This window comes from Pristiophorus japonicus, chromosome 11 (genome assembly GCF_044704955.1).
Source record: "Pristiophorus japonicus isolate sPriJap1 chromosome 11, sPriJap1.hap1, whole genome shotgun sequence".
Lineage (NCBI taxonomy): Eukaryota > Metazoa > Chordata > Chondrichthyes > Pristiophoridae > Pristiophorus > Pristiophorus japonicus.
The window spans coordinates 127523305-127538104 of record NC_091987.1 but is presented as its reverse complement, the minus strand read 5'-3'; the positions used below and the strand labels follow the sequence as shown (position 1 = coordinate 127538104).

The window sequence follows — 14800 nt, the reverse complement described above, 5'->3', positions numbered from 1 at the left end:
TGTTCACAATATCTAGAGGGGGGGGGGGGGCCAAGTTTGTGTTTACATGAAAACTACAATGGACCGATTCAGAGGTGCGGTTAATACTGCATCATATTGTTTGTGGTTGAATTGTACATCAGTATTTCTGGTCTTATTTATAGGGTAGATATCCAGAGATTCTGAAATGAGATGCTTTATAAGAATTGTTGACGATTCAGTACTTGTTAACTTGTAATTTAATATGTCTTTTAACTTCCAGCATTGTTGAGCAGATTCAATCTGGCCAGTGATCCAACCAACACTGATAACGTCATGTAAACAATTTTTGTAACAATTTTTAAATGCAATACTATTTCTATTTGTTGTGTGTTTTGTTGCCTTTAAAGAATAATGTCACTGTCTCTCGGGTAGGGCTGAAATGCATGAAGTTTTATGGGGATTCTGACTCCCATCTAAGTTTGGCTTGTAAGCCTAAAAACTTCTTGTAATCTGGCACCTTTGCTGAATGTTGATGCCGTCATAAACGGCATGCATTTACAGCTGGCAGTGTGTTCTTGGCTACGATGATATAAAGATACAGCACTATGTATTTCTAATCATTTCTAATCGTGGTCAGAACATCTAGCCCATAGTGATAAATGAAAATGTTCAGCACCATGCTCCAACTCATTAGCAAGTCCTTTAAATGGAAAGTGATTTTTTGCTTTTCAAATTGAATGTTTATTTTCTTTTACATTAATCAAAACAATTCAGCATGTAATGAAATTGATATTTCACACCTAAATGAATTAAAACATTTTCTATTTCTCTTGCGATCACAAGCTAAATGTACGGGAGGAAGGACATTTGGTTCACCTAATAGCATCCAACTGCTTCCTAAATAACTCCAGGGTTTTGGCCTCCCATCACCCTACCCAGAAGTCTATTTCATATTTGTGTGAGGAAGGAGTTGACCGTAGTCCTAAATTGTCAAGTTTCAGTGTGTGCCCCCTTCTCTTGCTGTCGCAGTTTAACTTTGGCTGCATTTGCATTACAATGCAAAGCTGTTTCACTTTGCGCTGATGCCTAGAAGTTGTTGGTGTAAATCCAGAGCAAAGTTCCAATCTAATTCCAGAACAGCATGGAATGAGACAATTATAGTGTGAATGCACCCTTTTTAGTACTGCGCCTAATTTGCCTTTTCTATATTGTCCACCATCTTGGATATACTTCTAACATCGCTCTTATCCACATACTTTGAAAGCTAAAGAGCTTAATTTTCTCTCTTTTTCTTGCAACATAGTCCATATGATGCTAAGGATCAGCTTATTGGCTCTTCTCCATCCTGCCTCCACAGCTTGAATGTATCCTTTGTGTGACTACAAATGGACACAGTACTTAAGGTACAGGCTGATCAGAGCTCTACAGATTTAGCATCAATTCCTGCCCGTTGTAGTCTGCTAAATTGGTTATAAAGTTCAGCATTTCTTGATTGCTGTACTGCATTGACTGTACACGGTAAATAAATTAATCACATTATTTAGTAAAATATAATCTGATTGCTGAAATCAAATCTGTGTTACTGGTTCAATGATGAGTCTATTTTCTCTGCTGGGAGAAATCAAGAACAAGGGGACATGATCTTAAAATGAGAGCTGGCCATTCAGGAGTTAAATCAGGAAGCACTTTTTCACACAAAGACTAGTAGAAATCTGGAACTCTCCCCCAAAAGGCTGTTGATTCTGGGACAATTAGAGCTTTCAAGACTTGAGATAGATAAATAGATTTTTATTAGGTAAGGGTATCGAGGGATTATGGAGTTGAGATGCAAATCAGCCATAGAATCATAGAATGATACAGCAGAGAAGGATGCCATCATGGCTGTACCGGATCTTTGAAAGAGCTATCCAATTCGTCCCATTTTGCAGACCTAAGCCCATAGCCCTGCAAATTTTTCCCCTTCAAGTATTTATCCTTAATAATTTTTGAAAGTTGTTATTGAATCTGCTTCCGTACCACCTTTTCAGGGAGTGAATTGCAGATCATCATAACTCACTGCGTAAATAAATAAAACATTCTCCTCATCTCGCCTCTGCTTCTTTTGCCAATGACCTTAAATCTGCATCCTCTGGTACTGACCTTTCTGCCACTGGAAACAGTTTCTCCTTTTCTTATTTACTCTATCAAAACATTTCATGGATTTTTAACACCTCTATCAAATCTTCTCTGCTTTAAGGAGAACGACCCCAGCTTCTTCGGGGTCTCCACGTAACTGATGCCCCAAATCCCTGGTATCATTTGAGTAAATATCCTCTGCATCCTCTCCAAGGCCTTGACATCCTTCTAACGTGTTGGTGCCAGAATTGGATGCAATACTCCAGCTGGGGCCTAACCAGTAGTTTATAAAGATTTAACAGAATGTCCTTGCTTTTTTACTCTATGCCCTCTGTTTATAACGCCAATGATCCCATATGTGTTTTTTTAACAGCCTTCTCAACTTGTCCTGCCACCATCAAAGATTTGAGTACATACACCCCTGTTTGGAGAAATAGTATATAAATGAAGCAGCGAAAATGTTCTGTGATAAAGAGTTTACTTCAGAAATATAGCAATCTACTCTGTTCTTGCACCCCCTTTAAAATGGTGTACCATTCCGTTTATATTGCCTCTCCATATTCTTCCTACCAAAATGCATCACTGTACATTTCTCTGCTTTAAATTGCATCTGCAATGTGTCTGTCTATGTCCTCCTGAAATCTGTTACTCATTGTTTACTACATTTCTGAATTTTGTGTCATTTGCAATCTTTGAAATTGTGCCCTGTACACCCAAGTCCAGGTCATTAATATACATTACATCAAAAAGAGCAATGGTCATAATACTGACCCCTGGGGGACACCAATGTATACTTCTCTCCAATCAGAAAACAATCATTCACCGCTACTCTCTGGTTACTGTCTCTTAACCAATTTTGTATTTACGCAGCCGTAGCCCCTTTAATCTCACGGGCTTCAATTTTGCCTTGTTTCCTACATTATGACGGTGACTACACTTCAAAAGCACTTCATTGCCTGTAAACTGCTTTGGGGTGACCTGAGATCATGAAAGACGTTATATTAATACAAGTCTTTCTACTTTTAATAAGTCTTCTTGCATGGTATTTTATCAAACATCTTTTGAAAGTCTATATACCCAATATCAACCTTCATCAACCCTCTGTTAGTCAAACAGGATTAGCCTTTAATAAATCCATACTGGCTTTCATTTATTAACCCATATTTTTCCCAGTAACAGTTATGTCTCTGATTGTTCTCTCCTCACCACCGACGTTAGGCTGACTGACCTGTAGTTGTTGGGTTTATCCCCCCCCATTTTTAAACAGGGGTGTAACATCTGCAATCCTTTAATCCACTGGCACCACTATCTTATCTAAGGAGGATTGGAAGATTGTGGCCAGAGCCTCCGCAATCTCCACCTTTACTTCCCTCAGTAATCTAAGATGCATTGCATCTGGACTAAGTGACTTTGCTACTTTGAACGCTGCCAACCTTTTAAGTACCTCTTTATCTATTTTTATCCTGTCCAATTTCTCTTGCTACCTTCTCCTTTACTGTAACATTGGCAACATCCTCTTTTTTAAAGAAGACAGATGCAAAGTACCCGTATAAAACCTCAGCCATGCCCTATGCCTCCACAAGAAGATCTTTTTGGTTCCTAATCAGCTTCACCCTTCCTTTTACTATTTTTGGGTTCTCTCTTATGTTGCCTGCTAATCTATTCTCACACTCTTTGCCCCTCTTATTTCCTTTTTCAGTTCTCCCCTGTACTTTCTGAATTCAGAGAGTGCAAACTAGACATATTCCCTCTGTATTATGAGCCTGACATTTATGATAAGCCTCCTTTTTCTGTTTCATTTTAATCTCTATATCTTTAATGATCCAGGGGGTTCTAGCTTTGGATGGATGCCCTTCCTTTCTCCCTTATGGAAATGTATTTAGTCTGTACTCTTCTTTTGAAGGTCTCCCATTGCTCATTTACTGTTTTTCCTGCCAATCTTTGGTTCCAATCCATCTGGGCCAGATCCCCTTTCGACTCACTGAAATTAGCCCTCTTCCTGTGAGTATTTTCACATTTGATTGTTCCTTGTCCTTTTCCATAACTATTCTAAACCTGATATGATCACTGATCCCAAATGCTCTCCCACTGAAATATGTTCCACTTGCCCCATTTCATTCCCCAGAACCAGACCAGATCCAGCACTGCTTCCTTCTTCATTTGGCTGTAAATGTACTGATCAAGAAAGTTGTCTTGTACACATTTCACAAATTCTCCCCCTCTTTGCCCTTAATGCAGTTATTTTCCCTGTCTATATTAGGATAATTGATGCCCCCACTACTCTTAGTTCTTGCATCTTTGTGAAATTTGCCTGCAAATTTGATCCTCTGTACCAAGCAGTGCAATATCTCCTCTTCCTTAATTCTAACTAAATAGATTCTGTCTTTGAACCCTCAAATACATCGCCCTTTTTCTGTACTGTAACAGTATCTTTGATCAATGCTGCCACCCTCCACCCTTTTTTTTCCCTTCCCTATCTTTTGTAAATACATGGTAGCCAGTTCCCAATCCTTCCCTTCTTTGGGCCAGTTCTCGGTTATTGCTACTATATCATAATCGCATGTGGCAATTTGTGCCTGCAACTCACCGACCTTATTTACCATGTTCCGTGCATTTACGCACATGCACTCCAAACCCATCCTAGTCTAACTCACATTTCCCCCCTGTTTGATCCCTCCTATTTCTGAACTACTCTTTATTCCAATGCTGTTGTTTCTCTGTGCTCTTCTCTAACGCATCATCCTCGTGCCCCCTACCATACCACACTAGTTTAAACCATGTGATCTAATTGAATGGTGGAGCAGACCCGAGGGGCTGAATGGCCTACTCCTGTACTCCGAGTCAATTTATTGATTAAATTTCTGCTGTGTTAGAATTCTTTCGGTTTCACTCATGGCTGTTTGCTAATGGCAACAGTTTTATTGGCATTCAGTATTTACACCTGCCACACAGATTTTATCTTGCTCATTTTCTAGCTCCATTACTTTCCCTTCCCCTTAAAGCCAGTTCATCCCGTTCAGTTTTAAATGTACCTGTTGAAAATTGCCAGATGTGCTTTGTTTTAGTGAGAAAGCAGAATGTGAAATGGAAAAGTTTTCACTTTTGGAATCCGTGTCGAGTATAATTAGGCTTGGATGCAGAATTTGTCATGCTTTTCTGGGAAGACTGTTCTCTTTATTCCAATTCACGAGTGTTCAATTTTAAAGACCTTTGTGTTGGGGACCCATCACCATCGAGGGCGAGGTGGCTTGCAACTCAGGTTGAAAGAACAGCGTTTAAATTCAGCTTCCCAGTTCTCCTTGAAACAGCATTTTAAAGCTTTATGATTTGAATATAATTAGCACTAGATGATGGGAAAAGGCACCTACCATTGCAATGGAATTCAAATAAATGCCTGAACATTATTAAACGCATTGGTGTACCTGCTATGCCCAACTTGACTTCACAGTGGGAGTAGGAGGGGAGGAGGTGAGCTTTCCTCTATTATATGTAATGTAATTTATGGAGTAAATTTCCATTTTTTACCATCTGAGCAGTTATCTGGTGGAGCAGACCGCACGCCATTGCAGAAATCAATGGTATGAAAACTCAGGTGGTTCTACAGTGGGCGAGCGATCTGCCGTGCCAGATTACTGCCCAGGCGACGAAGACAAAAATGGAACTTGTATAAATGTTGTTTGCGATACATGTAACACACAGCCCCCCCCCACCACCAAAAAATATTGTATTCATTTGATAATGTTTCATATGGTCGCTTTCATAAAATGGTCTGGGTTTCTTTTATAGATTTCTAAATACTAATTTATAATTGAAATGATTTTCAGACCACGGGGATTGTCCAGTGGGAAGGTAGATGGTGATGTAGAGTACTGAGAGGATATTTTCATCATTAAAAAGGGTCGAGCTTACCTGTTGTCTCTGTTTCCTTAGCTGCACGGTAAGTGCCATTTTTTTGTTGTATGACTTCATGATGTGCCAATCTATCATTTTGGGAATGAACTGTTGGTATTATTGAAATTGGTGATTGAATTTCCAGATACATTTGTTACTCAGATGATGCTTTTAAGCCAGTAAAATTCAGTTATCCAAATACATGTCACCATCTTTTTAATTAGTACAGGTATGGTAGCATAGTGATTATGTCACTGGACCGGTAATCCAGAGGCCTGGACTAATAAACCAGAGAACGCAAATTCAAATCTCATTACAATTTTGGAATTTTAATTCAATTTATAAAAACAAATCAGGAAATAAAATCTTTGCAGGGTACCAGCAAAAGTAACCATGAAGCTGTTGGATTGTCATAAAAGTTCATTGTCCTTTAGGAAAGGAAACCTGAGGTCCTTACCCGGTCTGGCTTGTGTATCACCTTTGACCTGTGCCACACAACTTTCTGATGAATTAACCCTTTCTTTCCCTGCACCCAAAATCTGAAATAAATCTCCCCAAACTAAGGTCATGTTTGAGATATTTTAAAAACACATCATAGTCACATTGATCTTCATTGTAGTGCTCCAATTTTGGTTGTTCTCAGGATGTGTGTGGCACTGGCAAGGCCCCATTCCTAGAATCCCTCAAGGTTACTGGACCTTATCTTGTGACTGTAAAGTTGATTTAGGCTTTAAAATGTTTTTATTTGTTCATAGGATGTGGGCGTCACCAGCCACATTTATTGCCCATCCCTAATTGCCCTAGAGAAGGAGGTGGTGAGCCACCATTTCAGATGGCTGAAGAGTCAACCACATTGCTGTGGGTCTGGAGTCACATGTAGGCCAGACCGGGTAAGGATGGCAGATTTTCTTCCCTAAAGGACATTAGTGAACCAGATGGGTTTTTACGACAATCCTGTAGTTTCATGGTCACCATTACTAATGCTAGCTTTTCATACGAGATTTATTTAAATTCCCCAGCTGCCGTGGTGGGATTTGAACTCTAGCCTTGGCCTCTAGATTACTAGTCCAGTGACATAACTACTATGTTACCGTACCCTGGACAATACAGGCTACATTGTGAGATAATCAAATGTGTCTTGCTATAACTGGTAATATTCTTGGCTCAAAGCAGTGGTGGGCCAATCCTCGGAGGCTTGAATCTCAGTCCTTTGCATCATGCTTTCCTAAATCCCAACTTTAATCACCTAAAGTATCTAAATTCTGGTCCCAATCACTGGAAACAGTGCCAAAACCCAATCTCTGACAGAACAGATTGAATTCCAATTAATTGTAGTGCTAGCAGTAAATTGCAGCCAGAAGGCAAGGACTTAAAAATAATCTTTTTTAAAATATATAATAGTTAAATCAGATACAGTCATGCCTGCTGTAAATTTACACAGAGAATCGCAAGAGAAGCAAAGTAGAAAATCACTTCTTGCTTGTAATATAGGGTCCAAGTTTCGGCCTCAGTTGCTCCTGATTTTTTGGAGCAAATGGTGTAGAACGGAGTTTCTTAGAAATTCAAATTCTCGGCATTTAGTTTGCTCCAGTTCTAGTCAGTTAGAACAGTTTCACTTTGGAACAGAATTTTTTTTTCAAATGGGGGCGTGTCCGGCCACTTGTGCCTGTTTTCAAAGTTTCGTCAGTGAAAACTTACTCCAAACTAACTTAGAATGGAGTAAGTGAAGATTTTTGTACGCTCAAAAAAACCTTGTCTACACTTTAGAAAATCAGGCGTAGGTTACAAATCAGGCGTAGGGAATGGGGGGAGGGGGTTTAAAGGGAAGTTTACAAACATTAAACACTTCAGTTTTACAAATAAAGAGCCATCATCAATAATAAATGATAAAAACATCAATAAATCAACCAATAAATCAATCAAAAAAAATTAATAATTTAAAAAAAATCAATAAATAAAACATTTTCTACTTACCGACTGCAGCACCGGGAGCCCTCGGGGAAAGGAGGAGGGGGGAGAGGAGAAGGGGAAAGAGGGAGAGGAGAAGGGGAAAGGGGGAGAGGAGAAGGGGAAAGGGGGAGAGGAGGAGAAGGAGTAAGGGGGGAGAGGAGAAGGGGGGAGAGGAGAAGGGGTAAGGGGGGGAGAGGAGACGGGGAAAGGGGGGAGGAGAAGAGGAAAAGGGGGGAAAGGAGGAGGGGGAGAGGAGAAGGGGAAAGGGGGAGAGGAGAAGGGGAAAGGGGGAGAGGAGAAGGGGTAAGGAGGGGAGAGGAGAAGGGGTAAGGGGGGAAGAGAAGGGGAAAGAGGGGGAGGAGGAGAAGGAGTAAGGGGGGGAGAGGAAAGGGGAGAAGGGGAAAGGGGGGGAGAGGAGAAGGGGAAAGAGGAGAAGGGGGGGAAAGGAGGAGGGGAGGGGAGGAGAAGAGGGGGGAAGAAGGAGGGGAGGAGAAGGAGGGGAGGGGAGGAGAAGAGGGGGGGAGGAGGGGAGGGGAGGAGAAGAGGGGGGGGAGGAGGGGAGGGGAGGAGAAGAGGGGGGGGGAGGAGGGGAGGGGAGGAGAAGAGGGGGGGGGGGGAAGAGGGAGGGGGGCGGCCTCCATACAGCCCCGAAAGGTGTTGATAGAAACATGGACAAAGAAACATAGAAAATAGGAGCAGTAATAGGCCATTCGGCCCTTCGAGTATGCACCGCCATTCAATATGATCATGGCTGATCCTCTATCTCAACATCATATTCCCGCTTTTTCCTCATACCCCTTGATGCCTTTTGTTTCTAGAAATCTATCTATCTCCCTCTTAAATCTATTCAGTGACTTGGCCTCCACAGCCTTCTGTGGCAGAGAATTCCACAGGTTCACCACCCTTTGAGTGAAAAAATATCTCCTCATCTCGGTCCTAAATTTCCTACCCCGTATCCTGAGATTGTGACCCCTTGTTCTAGACTTCCCAGCCAGGGGAAAGGTACATTCTGCTATGACTGTTGTAATGCTGTATTTTCCCACACTCCCTAGTCTTTTTCTGAGAATCAGATAATTTCTCTTCAAGTTAATGATGTGATGTCGAGGGTAACAGTTTTCCCTTTGGATTCAGAAGTATGGCATTGTTTGACTTGTCCATGAACTTTCCTCTCCGTCCTTGTGCATTGTCTATTCATTACCTAACGGCCTGGCTGAGATCAAGCATTCATCAGGAGATGAGTGTATTGAATTCATGGAATTTTTATATGTAAACAATTTATTGTGTTGTATTTAACTTTTGCCATTCCACTTAATGAGGGTTCCAACGCAAACCAGCTAATTGTTTATTGCATTATATTTTTGAATATATATTCAAGATCTTTATGAAGTGTTCATTGTTTTCTATTTTTCTTAAATAGAATGCAATGGAGTTGTTTGAAGAAGACTTGACCTGTCCCATCTGTTGCTGTTTATTTGAAGATCCACGAGTTCTCTCTTGCTCACATAATTTCTGTAAGCGATGTTTAGAAGGCATCTTGGAAGGAAGTGGGAGAGGTATGCAATGGAAATTCCCTTTTAAATGCCCAACCTGCCGCAAGGAAACCCCTGCCTTGGGGATTGGCAACTTGCAAGTGAATTATTCGCTGATGGGAATAATAGAGAAGTACAACAAGATTCGGATCATACCTAAAATTCCGACCTGCAAGAAGCACAATGGGCAGCCACTGAATATCTTTTGCTCAACGGACCTTCAATTAATCTGTGGGTTTTGCGCTACCATGGGAGACCACAAAAGACATTCCTTCTGTGCCATCAAGGATGCCTACAGAGAGGAGCGAGAAGCTTTTGATGGGCTTTTCCAGGGGCTGGAAACTTGGCGTTCTGCTGATATGCAGTCGTGTCTGGAGACATTTGAAAGCAACAAGAAAAAATCCCTGCAGTCAATAAGCAAGGACGCCCATAAGGTGATGGAATATTTTACAAAAGTGCAGCACACACTGGAGCAGAAAAAGAATGAGGTACTTTCAGATTTTGAAACCATGAAGCTGGTGGTAATGCAGGCCTACGATCCAGAGATAAATAAATTGAAGATGATTCTAGAGGAACAGAAAAGAGCTTTTGCTATCGCAGAGACCTTTAAGGATGTCACTGACCCAGTTGCATTTCTGCAGCAGATGCAGGAGTTCCGCAATAAAATTAAAATCATCAAGGAAACCCCATTGCCTTCCTGCACAGATGTTGAGGTGCATCCTGTAATGAAAAATTTTAACACCAGCCATTGGGATAGGGTGAGGCTGAAGGATGTTGATAAAGTTACTTTACCTGCCGAGAATTACACCTTCAGATTCAAAACCCCCGCTAAAAAGTCATGCAGAGGCCTTGCACTTTCCGTTATTTGCCTCCTCCTGATTTTTATCATGGCATTCTTTCATCGTGAGGTAATAATTGAGAGCGTTGAGGCTTTGAAAATTCACTTGACCACACTCACTAGTTTATTGCACTATAATGAGATTGTGGAAATGCTTTCACTTGGCTGTCAAGGGTGTAAAAATATTATCCACCGGCTGTGGCAGGATGTAGCAGAATTTATGCAAATATAAAATACTGTAATGGGAATGAAGGATCACTGCTGCACTACTAAAACAATAATTTCAACATGTGGGATCTCTGGAACCAGATATCTGGGATTTCTCCTTTTCACAAACAAAAGGTACAAAAAATTGTAATGTGGCCACGATTATTTTGAACATTTAGTACTTCAGTGAACAGGGGATTTTATTTTTCTGTTCAAGTTTTTAAGTTTACGGCAATCGTGATTATGATGTCGTCAGATAGACATATTTTAGCTGTTTAATATTCTGCTCACATGACTGGAAACTGTTGTAAATGAATAACAGTTTCCCTGCTCAGATTTATTTTTTCTTGTGGTGATACACAGAGGACCATGAGTGATGATTAGCATTCTTCTAAACTGCCACCTGCATTGTATAATCCAGAACGCACATGCACACGCAGAGTGATGCATATCTGCTTCTATAAAAACTATCAGCGCAGCTTTTCATGAACCAAAATGAATCTCTCATTTCTGTGTGTATTTTAATGGATGAAATACAGTGCTGTGCACATCATTAGGAATGTACTGCAGTATTTTATTGTATTTGTAGACTGAAGCTGATTCTGCATACTAGTGTTTAATAAACGTTTTGATCATTTACAACTACCTATAATTATTTTAGAAATTAATTCAGCAACACTCGATTATTAGTCGATTTTATTATAACACTGCCATGTAATATTTGCATAGATTGCCAACTACATTGTGAGACTATTCTCCTTCCACATCTTTGACAACTTACGTTCTATAAATAAAGGGGTGACTCGCACACGGAGCAACTGGTAGATCAGATTTTATGCTTTGCATTTTATCCAGTAGATAAACTACATGTCATGGGTCTGCTAAAATACCACCCATAAATCTTCTTCCAGATTTTAGGGGATAGCACTTCCATCACTATGGGTGATGGACAATAATCAAGAATAATGAACTGCAGTAAGGTGACTAGTACAGATATTTGTATTAAAATATCAATTACAGTATATTTGACACAGCCTGATTTGAAAACTGGAGGGGGCGGGGTCTGAATCGGCGGTGGTTTCATCCGCCCCCCCCACTTCGGAGCATGTGGTCCGAGAGATTGCAATACCTGGGCCTTTCTCGCATATGCCGACAAGACGCTGAGTGGGAATGAAGTCACCACCACCAGCAGGTAGAAACAGACCCAGCAATTTAAGTGAAGAAGGAGAGAGGGGGATTGGCAAAGTTCGTAATCTAGGGTTGATGAAAAGCTTGGGGAGGGAAGGCCCAAGGTATCCTTGTGAGGTCAGAAGGAGTACTACTGCTCCATCTGTTAGCTGTTTTGAGTAACATGGAAATCGTTGACTGACCATCAAACTTATTAGTGCCTGCCTTGCTAAATAGGTGAGGACTTCCCAGAAGATAATTAATCAAACATTAATAAAACATGTAGAAAGATAAATCTATACAAGTAAAAGTTTTGCAACCTGTGCATGTTTGAGGGTGTAGAAAAATTCTCAGTGGGGGGCAATGTCCATCAGGTGCAAAAAATTTTGATTAATTCTTGGTGAGGCAATAAAAAAGAACACTTAAATTTTACTCAAAATTCTTTCCAAGTCCTTTCTAAACACCCCACAACATATCCCTACAAATCAAATCTATGACATAGGAACAGGAGTAGGCCATTCAGCTCCTCGTACCTGTTCTGCCATTCAATTAGATCATGGCTAATAGAAACATAGACACAGAAAATAGGTGCAGGAGTAGGTCCTTCGAGTCTGCACCGCCATTCAATGAGTTCATTGCTGAACATGCAACTTCAGTACCCCATTCCTGCTTTCTCGCCATACCCCTTGATCCCCCTAGTAGTAAGGACTACATCTAACTCCTTTTTGAATATATTTAGTGAATTGGCCTCAACAACTTTCTGTGGTAGAGAATTCCACAGGTTCACCACTCTCTGGGTGAAGAAGTTTCTCCTCATCTCGGTCCTAAATGGCTTACCCCTTATCCTTAGACTGTGACCCCTGATTCTGGACTTCCCCAACATTGGGAACATTCTTCCTGCATCTAACCTGTCTAAACCCATCAGAATTTTAAACGTTTCTATGAGATCCCCCCTCATTCTTCTGAACTCCAGTGAATACAAGCCCAGTTGATCCAGTCTTTCTTGATATGTCAGTCCCGCCATCCCGGGAATCAGTCTGGTGAACCTTCGCTGCACTCCCTCAATAGCAAGAATGTCCTTCCTCAGATTAGGAGACCAAAACTGTACACAATACTCCAGGTGTGGCTCACCAAGGCCCTGTACAACTGTAGTAAACACCTCTCTGCCCCTGTACTCAAATCTCCTCGCTATGAAGGCCAACATGACATTTGCTTTCTTAACCGCCTGCTGTATCTGCGTGCCAACCTTCAATGACTGATGTACCATGACACTCAGGTCTGTTGCACCTCCCCTTTTCCTAATCTGTCACCATTCAGATAATAGTCTGTCTCTCTTGTTTTTACCACCAAAGTGGATAACCTCACATTTATCCACATTATACTTCATCTGAAACTCCATTTACTTGCCTTTGCTCCATATCCCCTGATACCCTTTCCTAACAAAAATCTATTGCTCTCAGCCTTCAACATGTCAACTGACCCAGTATCCAAAGCCTTTTGGGGGAGAGAATTCCGTATTTCCACGATCCTTGTGGAAAAGGTGCTTCCTGATTTCACTCCTTAAATGGCCTAATTTTAAGATTGTGTCCTCTTGTTCCGAATCCCCTCGAGGAAATAGTTTCACTGTAATCACCCTATTGAATGCCTTTATCATTTAGATCACCCCGCATTCTTCTAAGCTCAAGGGAATACAAGTCAAGTTTATGGAACCTGTCCTCTTAATTCAACCCTTCAAGCTCTGACATAATTCTGATGAATCTGCACCGTACTCCCAACAAGGCCAATATATGCTGTGCCCAAATCTGAACGCAGTATTCAAGATGGGGTCTGACCAAGGCTCTGTATAACTGAAACATAACTTCATAATTTTTTGTATTTCGACTCCCTTGAGATAAAGGCCAACATTCCATTCGCCTTTGATTACTTTTTGTACTTGTTCTGTAATATAATATACACCTAAATACAAATTAACATTTCTGAAAACAAACCACACAACTCACTTGTTACACCTTCACCAGCTTGTTTCCACTGGCCCCTCTCTTCCTTTTTCTCCATGTTTGTTGACCTTACTCCATTCACAAAGCTCCCAGGTTGCAGGGTATACTTGAGTTGCCATTGATAATGGGGCCTACAAGGCTGGTTTTCTAACGCAAGTAAAAGACAAGGGGACTGAAATTGCCCTCCGCCCCAAACGAGTCGCACCTACTGTTTTTGAACGGTTCCGTGGGGCAGACAATCCGGAGAAATTCATGTGTTGGCGCTTTTCTTTTAAAGCGGGGTGGAAGTGGGGGCGAGGCGGAGTGGCCGGCGCTGCAAGGCATCGACGCCGCACTGATGACATCATCGCGCTGGCGTGTCACAACATCTCTCCCCATCAGTTAAAGGGGAGGCCCACTGTGAACTCTGCATCCACTTTAGTGGCAAACACTGGGCCACCAGAGAGGGTTTCAGCCGGGCCAGCGGCCTGGCACCCAAGAGGGGATGCCAGGGTGCCTGTTGGCGACCCGGTCGAACCCACGGCCATAATTGTCAGCCTGACCTGGCAGTCGGCTGAGGAAAAAAAAAATATGGAGTGGCCGCCAGTGCCATCTCCCCTGTAAGGGTGGCCATGCCGCCAAGTCACAGAAATGGAAATGACACAAAAAGCTGTCTGTGGCACCAACCGGCGGCAGCACCACTCTCGTGGGGCAATTTTGGGAAGGGGTTGGCGCATGCACAGCGCAGCGGGAAAACGGGCGATGTAGTCCCCTACCCTGCATTAAATGGAAGAAGGGCAATTTCTAAAATGGCAGCCCCTCTGCGGAGACTCGCCAGCCAGTCCGCACCGACATGTGGCCGCTGCTTTCAGGGGGCCATGGGCCTTATAGAAAGGGGCAATTTCGGCCCCAGGGTGTTGTTCCAAAATTCCTGGCTTCTCTACAGGGAAGGTACCCAGGGACTGCCACAAATGGGGCGAGCATCCATCCTCTTTATGCAAATGACCCCATTCCTGGGTTTTGACAACAGGGTTAAGGCTGGAGCAGACTGGCAGCTAGAGGTCCCACCCCTGTAATTTGGAGGCGGAGCAGGCCTCCAGGAATTTCAAGCTCGGAATCGTTCCATGTATATCCATTTGTACCTATTTAAAAGCAAACCGCTTGGA

At 42.0% G+C, this 14800-nt stretch overlaps 1 protein-coding gene across 11 annotated transcripts in view; it reads left to right on the top strand.

Moving 5' to 3' along the window:
• The window catches only part of trim13 (tripartite motif containing 13), a 73832-nt gene extending 62717 nt beyond the window's left edge, over positions 1-11115 (top strand). For 5 of the 11 annotated variants that reach the window (XM_070894018.1, XM_070894016.1, XM_070894012.1 and 2 more), the window contains 3 exons: positions 1265-1364; positions 5901-6013; positions 9335-11115. In XM_070894018.1, coding sequence (XP_070750119.1) covers positions 9341-10516 — 1176 coding nt within the window. In that variant the 5' untranslated portion in view covers positions 1265-1364; positions 5901-6013; positions 9335-9340 and the 3' untranslated portion in view covers positions 10517-11115. Of the gene's footprint in view, positions 1-241; positions 297-1264; positions 1365-1440; positions 1480-5900; positions 6014-6722; positions 6858-9334 lie in introns of those variants that run through there. The other 6 variants (XM_070894021.1, XM_070894017.1, XM_070894013.1 and 3 more) reach the window with 3 other exon arrangements.
• Positions 11116-14800: the final 3685 nt, after the last annotated feature.